Genomic DNA, 9,499 nt, shown 5'->3' on the forward strand with positions numbered 1-9,499 from the left:
GCTTTAAAATTCGAGGGTCGGCTTCTCCGCAAATGGGCTTGCCCCCAAGTGTCTACAGTGGTTGCATCTCATTTCTTTCCTTATCCTTCTTTACGTTCTCTGTCATGGCTCCTCATTGTTTTTCCAGAAAAAAATCAGGTTTATGGGAAGTTGGCGTTCGTCTCCCTGAAGCGAGAGAGCCTTAAAGGCAGGCAGGCAAGGAGATTGTGTGAAGTGGGGGAGAGAGAACCGCCCGCTCTCTGGATAAGATGAAACAGGAAAGATGGAGAAAGCTCTGCTTGTTTTTTATGTGCAACGTATAAAAAGCGAGCAAAGCTTCGATCACAGTGTCGTGGGCGCCATCTTGACTTTTTTGACCATACACTGCAGACACCCCTGCTTGAGAATTTTGGGGAAGAGGGAGACAAATACAGTCAATAGTGTCCATAGGGAGCGCAGAATGATGAAAGCAGTGTTGTGCTGTTGTGATGTAATCCTCAATATGTTTTTCTTAAAAAAAATATATCGTTAAGATGTCATTTGCTAAATCTGGACCATATACTGTAGTGGCAATGCGGAAGATCCTTGTTGTTTCAGGATTGTTAGGTTAAGCCAATGTTTCTCAACCTTGTCAACTTTAAGATGGGTGGACTTCAACTCCCAGGATTCCCCAGCCAGCATGCTGGCTGGGGAATCCTGGGAGTTGAAGTCCACCCATCTTAAAGTTGCCAAAGTTGAGAAACACTGGCTTAAGCACTAGCTTATCTCTACAGTTCCCAGGCTCTTGGTTCACATGATGTGCAGGTACAACATCTGGTCAAGGTCAGGCTCCCACAGCCTCTGACTCCATGGAAACAGAGTCATGGGATTGCAGTGCCAGACATTGATCAAGACCCTGGCATTACCCCTGGAGTCTTGGAGCGTGGACACCGGCCTTGATGCCAGGAGCTGCATTATCTAAGCCATCTTGGGGTCTCCCCACTGTCCCCTTACAGTAGCTCCCAACAGTAGGGGAAGAGTCTTATCATCTTGCTTGGCATGTTATACTTTCACACTATGCTTTTGTCTTTCTGATTTTTTCTATCTGCTAATTCTTATATTCCTGTTTAAATCTGTCTGCAGAGTTAACAATAGAGCTTAAAATCTCCTTACCTATCGGTGCATTCATTGCCTCCAAATCTAAACTAACTAAAAGAACCAATTGCCTGGGAACCTGGCCAGTGCTTTGACAATTGGCAGAACGTATAGTATAATGTGTCACCTTCTCATTTTTAGAGTAGCAAGACTTTTCCAAAAATAGATAACAAATTCATAACCTGAATCCCTTAAGAGTGACTTTCCAGTTACGTAGATTTATCTTCTTTGTTGTATCCCCCACTGGATAAAGACATAGCTCTTGATAAAATGAGAAATTATGTATTTTAGGTATATAATTTAACATCACATTGACATCCTCAAATATAACATTCCTTCCTAAGATTGTGTTAACATAAATATTAATCTAAAACCAAAACAAAGCTATAACAGAACAAGACCAAATCATGTGAGTTAAAGAACTTTCAAACAACTTAATCATCAACATGAAAGAAGTCTAATGTCCATCCCTTTTTAAACTTTATATCTGGAATCCAAGTGTTTCTAGGTATCTTGTGGCATCATACACCTGTCCCCAAAGCAGGAAGCTGTCGAGGGTCTCCCAGAGATGAAATGTACCAAACTGAATCTGCCCATCTGGCCTGTTGAAAGACCCCTCTGGTTTGGGAAATTCTGTCCCCCAGAAGTACACACAGTCTCAGTTCTCCTTGATTTTAAAAGCATCTTAGAGCAATTCTGTTTCATTCTGCCTTTGACCAAGCTGATTGGAGACAATGGTTGTTATTTTATTTTATTTCAGGGTGGGGGAAGTTTTGGGCCAGTCAATGGACAGGTCCCTGCAGTTTCCTTGGGAATGTTTTTGGAAGAAGCTTGCCATTGCTTTTTTCCTTCCTAGGGCTGAGAGAGGAGGACTGGCTTAAAGTCACCCATCTGGCTGTGTGCCGAAGGTAGGATTAGAACTCAGATTCTCCTGGTTTCTAGTCTGGTGCCTTTAACTCCTACACCAGCCTGGCTCTCTATATTTTATTACATATTTTTTTAAAAATGTTGTTTCCCACCCACAGTCAGCTAAGATTAGGGCTGGCTAGAAATCTTGCCCACTCAATAAAATGGTAAGAAACAAATCCATTTCTGAAAACAAGTGTGTGCTTGCTTTGACCTCATCCTTTCACATCCAGGTGATGAGATGCTGGTAGACATGCGTACAGGGCTGCCCCTTCCTTATTGTGGAGGGAAGACTGATGCTGGATCACTGGATCAAGTAGGAAGAAGAAAAGATCAGGGCAAGAATAGGTAGGAGACACACTTGGGGCCAATCCTTTCTGTTTGCCTTTCTTGGTTCAACCAGTCCATGTCTTTCTTCCTGCTTCTTCCAAGGGTGACTGTTAGGATTGTGAATGCCATTCAGGCAGGCGGAACCCCTGAGGACAACTTTCAGAATCCACTTTATTTACCTTCTTGTATCTAAAAGAGAGACTGTCTTTTTCTTCTTTCAGGATAGGATGACGTTGGAGGAGGTGGCTGTGCATTTCACCAAGGAAGAGTGGGCACTGCTGGATCCAGACCAGAAAGCTCTTCACAGAGAAGTCATGGAGGAAATTTGTGGGATTGTGTCTTCTCTTGGTAATTCTTTCCCTGAATACAAATACTAAAGAATGGAGGGTGGGGAGAGTAACTCAATGGCAAGATCTCAAAGTGCCAAAGTGCCTTTCCCCATTCAAGTCCGTGTTGACTATTAGCAACTGCATAGACAGATTTCCTCCAGAAGGATCTACCTACAACGTGATCCTTCAAGTCTTTCAAGGGTGCCCCCATCACCTCTGTAACTGAATCCATCCCCCTTGCTGCTGGTCATCCTCTTCTTCTCTCTCCTCCATCTTTCCCAGCATTAGAGCTTCTCCAGAGAGCTGGGTCTTCCCATAACATGTCCAAAGCCTGCCCACAGTATTCTCAGGTGTCTTCTCCAACACCAAAGCCCAAAAGCATCAATACTCTTCCTATCCTGCTTCTTCAAAGGCCATCTTTATTTACTTATCCAATAGAATGACTGAGCTCCTAAAGAAATGTTTACCTAACCATTTTCCTATTTTCCCCCAGTACACCAACCCTGTGAGATAAGTTGGGTTGATAGAGAGGGACTGGCCCAGAGTCCACCAGGGAGCTTCTGTGACTGAGGAGGGACCAAACCTGGGTCTCCCCACTCCTAGTCTGGCCCCTTCCCCACTATTCCACCCTGGCTTTGGGGATGAGAGAGAGAGATCTGGATCCCAGATTGTGATGAACAGGAAATTCATATTAGGGTTCAAACCAACGTTGTGGATTTCCTGAGGCATCAGTAGCAAAGAATTGGGGTTTGTCCCTCTCTCTGCTATAATGGGATCATTAAAACAGTCTCCAGCTGACATCAATCCTCCTTCAATTGCCTTTGCCTGCAGTTCTTCCATATAATGTTCCCCAAATGTTCAGAAATAATTGCTAAGTCCCATTCCTATGAAATTCTTGCTAAAATTTAACTCCATGGAAATCTTTTCAGTTTTTCCCTCGATCTCAACTATTACTTTAGAATAACTAGTGATTTTAAGTTCCCTTTCAAACTGACTAATTTCCTGTTTTTATTCCAGGTGATGGTGAATGGGAAGCCAAGATTCAGAGAGAACCGCCAGGGGTGTCAGCTGAAAGAAAAAGCTGTAAAAAGTGGAAAGGTCAGAGACGGATCCACGAAGCAAATGAAAAGAAAAACAATAAACCTTCTGCTTTTCAGAGTGAGGTCTCAGCCCATGAAAAATTAGAGAAAAGAAAGGCTATCCATGGGGGCCCTGAATGCAAAAGCAGTTTAAACTCTGCCTTAAGTGTTAAACCTCATTCCAAAAATTATACCGGAAAGAAACCCTACAAATGCTTGGATTGTGAGAAAAGCTTCAATCAGAGCACCAGTTTGAACATCCATCAAAGAACTCACACTGGTGAGAAGCCGTACACCTGCTTTGAGTGCGGGAAGAGCTTCAGCCAGAGCGTAACCCTCATGACCCATCAGAGGATTCACACTGGGGAGAAACCATATCAGTGTTTGGAATGTGGAAAATGCTTCAGCAGGAAAACATACCTCAACACCCATCAAAGAACTCACACCGGGGAGAAACCCTTTAAATGCCTGGAGTGCGGGAAAAGTTTCAGTTTGAGCGGAAGCCTCGTGTCTCATCAAAGGATTCACACGGGCGAAAAGCCATTTCAGTGCTTGGAGTGTGGGAAATGCTTCGGCAGCAGCACATACCTAAGGACGCATAAAACAACGCACACAGGAGAGAAACCATTTAAATGCTTGCAGTGCGGAAAGTGTTTCAATCGGAACACGAACCTGGTGCGACACGAGAAGTCTCATATGTGGGAGAAGCCCCGTAAATGCTTGGAATATGGGAAGCAGTTAAGTTCGAACGGCCCTGTCACTTCTCAGAGTATTGTGGAAAAACCTTATAAATGTTTTGAATGCGGGAAGTCTTTCCCTCGGAGTTCGGACCTCATCACCCATCGAAGAATCCACACGGGGGAGAAGCCATATAAATGCTTGGAGTGTGGGAAGTGTTTCAACTGGAACACAAACCTGAGTCGACATCAGAGAACTCATACAGGGGAGCGACCGTACACATGCCAGGAGTGTGGGAAGAGCTTCAGTGTAAGCAGCCATCTTGTTACCCATCATAGAATTCACACAGGGGAAAAACCCTTTAAATGCTTGGAGTGTGGGAAATGCTTTCCTCGCAGCTCAGATCTTATCATCCATGAAAGAATCCACACTGGGGAGAAGCCCTTTAAATGCCTGGAGTGTGGGAAGAGCTTCAATAGGAACACACATCTACGTGCACATAAGAAAAGCTCACACAAAGGAGAGGCCCTTTAAATGCCTGGAGTGTGAACAGGGGCATTCACAGGTATATGTGTCAAGCAAGTCAAGATGGCAGCCATGAATCTGCAATGGAGCCCTGCTCCTTTTTTATGTGTGTTGTGACACCAATACAAAAAGGGCATGGCTTTAGTTACTACCATCTTGACTTTTTTGACCTTCCCTTCCATGGACACCCCTGAGTGTGGGAAGGGTTTTAGTTGGAAGACAAATCAAGCAGGATGTTAGAGATCTCATACAGCAACATTCTTATAATTCCTTTTGACCTGTATGGTCATTTTTTAAGCTTATTAGAATAATGGATTTTAAAAAAAAAAAAACTCCTTTTTCTAACAGGATAAATAAGTCTCTGTTTTTCCTGAACTCCCAATATTGGATTAGTATATTAGGGGGAGATGTTTCAGGATTGACTGTGAAGAAACATAAGGCTAGTCAAGGACTGGCTGAATTTTCCATGTTAATATTTCTTACCAACCACTCTGTTGAAAATTTATTTTATAAAAGGGTAAAAGGAAAGGCCATGAGGGTAAAACTGACATTGTTGTACAGATAGTCCTCACTGAATGACCACTCGTTCAACCACTGTTCAAAGTTACAACGGCACTAAATGAGGGTGACTTATGATGGGTCCTCATAGTTGCGGCTGTCACAGCATTCCCACAGTCATATGATCACAATTTGGATGCTTGGCAACCAGCTTGCAATTATGATGTTGAGCATCCCATGGTCACAGGATTGCCATTTGCGACCTTCACTGCTGGCTTCCAACAAGCAGAGCCAATGTGGAAGCTGGCAGGAGGTTGCAAATGGCGATCATTTGACCACGGGGTGCTATGATGGTGCAGAATTTGCCTAACAATGGCAACTGGGACTGCTGCAACTGCCATCATAAGTCAGCACAGTCACATGGCATCACACCTTACAACTGTGTTGCTTAGCGACAGAGTTGCTGGTCCCAATTACTGTTGGTAAGCAAGGACTATTTGTATTGAAAATATCTGTGTAGTTTATCAGACTAAGACCACTGTCTCTTTATAAGCTTCAGCAGCATCCTATTTAAAGCAAAATCATGTGTCTTAGATTTTTCATATTGCTACTGAGAACCTGCAAGAAAACTAAAAGAAGTTGCATCCTTCTTCAGTGAGGAACACAAACATAAGCCAGCCAGATATGTCAGATGACAACATGGAGATTCAAGAAATCACCCAGGCTGCCAGCAGTTCTCCTTTTCTGCTTATTCAAACTGAAGTAAATGATATTGCCTTAAGCAAACATGTTGATACCACCTGATACAAGCCTGCTTTGAAGAGATTGTCCAGGACTTACAGATTGGGGTGGTTTTGCACATACTTAGCTGATTCTGCAGACTTTCTTGACACATTTGGAATCTCAGCAAATTAATTGATGGTCTCCTAATCATCTGAAGAGCAATCCTGTAGTATGAGTTGGAGGTCACAGCTCTTAGATGGGTCCATAGCAGGCTTGAAAATGGTATTCAGAGAATTCTCATCCATTTGTTAGGTGGCAGGAGATGTTGAGTGGAAGACCAAGGACAGCAGAGCAGGATCAAGGAAGCAAGATTCACATGGATTTTCTTCAGTGAGTTTTAATATCAAGAATTAGAGGTTGGAGTCCAGAACTTGAGGACTGAGATAGGACCTTTATTTTGGCTCCATCAAGGTGGGAGTCTGTCTTGTTTTCAAATTCTGTTTTCAGCACAATTTCATTTGATTGTGATTTGAACCTTTTTTGTTAGAGTGTTGACAAGCTGGTGAGGTGGCTTATCTACAGTGGCATCCGTGGAGGAGTCATATCGGCCAAGATGGTGGATGTACCATCCCAATGCAAACTTCACTCCTTTGGTACGTGCATCAATGTGGCACATATGTACAAAAAGAGCAGGGCACACATTGGGGTGTTGGATCCATAATATTAGCTGTTTTGACACCCTCATTCCCATGGACGCTGCTATGTATCTAGTCATCATAGGTCACTCATTATATGGTGGAGATTCAGCCATTATGTGAAATTATACTTTTTTTTTTTTGATATAACATCTTATGTGAACAGAGCAATTGTGCTTTCTTAACCTGAGTTTTAAGTGATGTTTTGAACTTATGATCCAAACTCATAATCTTGCTGTCTAATGTGAACAGCAACACATACCAATAAAATTCTTTCGTGTTTATATTCACATGGATTATTAAATGAGTTTTAGAATGCATTGTTTGGTTTTATTAACCAACATTTCCATGAAACATAGACATGAATAATCTTATAAAGACAATGCCTTTAGTAAACCAGCTACAGGATTACCAAAGAATATTTGCCCAAGAACTCAAACGTAGGCAAGATGATTGAAAATCGAGGAAAAAAAAAAGATTAGTGTTTAAAATGTGTTTTCAGCAGATTACAGTTTTAGATGGAGAGTTAAAATGGTCAGACTAAGTCCAATTGGGAACAGAGATTATGGGTTGAAGGAATACCTACAATTGCCAGGAGCTAGCTGAGAAGAAGAGGAAGAAAGTAAATATTTGTTCACCTCCCAATTTTAGAATTTTAAAATCCATCTATCGTTGTCATCACCTTGCCGACAAAGATCCGCATAGTCAAAGCTATGGTTTTTCCAGTCGTAATGTATGGCTGTGGGAGCCGGACCATAAAGAAGGCTGAGCGCCGAAGAATTGATGCCTTTGAACTGTGGTGCTGGAGAAGACTCTTAAGAGTCCCCTGGACTGCTAAGGAGGTCAAACCAGTCAATCTTAAAGGAAATCAACCCTGACTGCTCATCGGAAGGATTGATAATGAAGCTCAAGCTCAGATACTTTGGTCACCTAATGCGAAGAGAGGACTCTTTGGAAAAGACCCTGATGCTGGGAAAGATTGAAGGCAAAAGGAGAAGAGGACGGCAGAGGATGAGATGGTTAGATAGCATCACTGAAGCAATGAGCATGAAACTGAGCAAACCCAGGGAGGCAGTGAAGGACAGGAAGGCCTGGCCCGATACAGTTCATGGGGTCACGAAGAGCCGGACACAACTTAACGACTGAACAACAATAGTTGTCAAGGCTCTTTCCATCCTTACTAAATATATTGTAGATGCTTTATCATTAATGCATTATTGTTGTTATGATGAAGATGTTATATTCAGGGTTATCTTGTTGTCTGCATGTTACTATGTCCTTTGCATGAAAAAGTCCTGTTGAATAGCTGCATCCTGGACCCTGAGGGCTTCCAGAGGAAGCCGATAGGTCTGAGTGTTTTGCATGCCAAATTAACAGAAATGAAATTTTCTAATACAGAAGGTGCATTTTTCTTTATTGATCATGTTTTATACATTTTAACTATAATTGTATCATTGCCCAAAGAATAGATATGCTGGGGCTCCTAACAAAGGTCATAAGTCCAGTGACCATACGTCCTTTTATTTCAGAAAGCTGTCCTTTAGATTTATTGAATTTAATTATTTATTTTCTTGGTTTTGCTCTTGAATTTTGCTTCGTAAAGCAAAGTTATAAAGATAATTTTTTTTATCCTTAGGAACCTCTTTCATATTTGCCCTTTTTTCAGATTTGTCCTTTATTTTTTCCAAGAAAATATGGTCAGTGTAGTCGTAAGTAAATAAAACTTATTTGATTTGACGAGTCCCAGCCAAAGCGATGGGGTGTGGTCTGCTTTTACCTACACTGGAATGGGCTGCCACAAGGCAGACCGAGAGATGCGTCCTTCATTTTATGATCTAGGAAAATTCAAGGAAGGACCCTGCTCCAAGGTCACTGAGGAAGAGAGAGTCCAATCTCACATCAAAATCAAGGGAATGAATCTATGAATCTATCAAATTTATACAGCCGCCCATCTCACACAAAGTCACTCTGGGTGGCGTGCAATTATATTTTAATTCAGTGCAAGGCTCCTTTTGCTACGTTAGGTCTTCCTTTCCTTTCTGTGATCAAAACAGGAGAAAACTCGGGTGGAAGAAGAGGAGAGAAAAGATGGTGCCAACTTAGGGATCAGTTTCCATGGGGTGCCATATTAAGAACTCTCGGCTGCTTGTTTAACTTCATGAAGCCCCAAATCAAAGCAGCTGAAAATAACATTAGCCAATTCCTGCTCATTTTTCCCCACTATGGTTGAAGTACTATTATGCCAGAAAACTCAGGTCCTTTACCTGGCACAGGGGCCCAATAAATCACGCCAGAGAGGTGGAAGGGATGAAAAGTTTTATTTGCAAATGGAAGGTTGCCTAGTAGCAAGGACCAAAATGGGCACACCCCTGCTTGGAGTGAACCTTCTTTTATACAATTTTGAACAGTGTACATAACTATAAACTAATCGTGAAGAACAATATCATAGATACATCCTCAGTAGTAGTAATATAGTTCAAGGTAAAGAGGTACGCTAAGGCTTTTATCTCCTTAATAACATTCCTGCACTAACAAGCTTTCCTGAGTAACTCGGTACCAGGGTCTTACCTATCCCCTTAATGAGCAGCCATTCTTAAAAAGAAGGCTAATGATCTGGTTTTCA

General features: G+C 42.1%; 1 protein-coding gene across 1 annotated transcript in view; it reads left to right on the forward strand.

The window, feature by feature from the left end:
* Positions 1-4,969, forward strand: part of LOC103049687 (uncharacterized) — a 28,914-nt gene extending 23,945 nt beyond the window's left edge. Inside the window, exon 5 of the mRNA XM_088129385.1 lies at positions 3,959-4,969. Coding sequence (XP_087985511.1) covers positions 3,959-4,969 — 1,011 coding nt within the window. The remainder of the gene's footprint in view (positions 1-3,958) is intronic.
* Positions 4,970-9,499: the final 4,530 nt, after the last annotated feature.

Source organism: Python bivittatus, unplaced genomic scaffold (assembly GCF_059951505.1).
Source record: "Python bivittatus isolate LINGU-HERP-01145 unplaced genomic scaffold, Pbiv_v1 ctg000810_np1212, whole genome shotgun sequence".
Lineage (NCBI taxonomy): Eukaryota > Metazoa > Chordata > Lepidosauria > Squamata > Pythonidae > Python > Python bivittatus.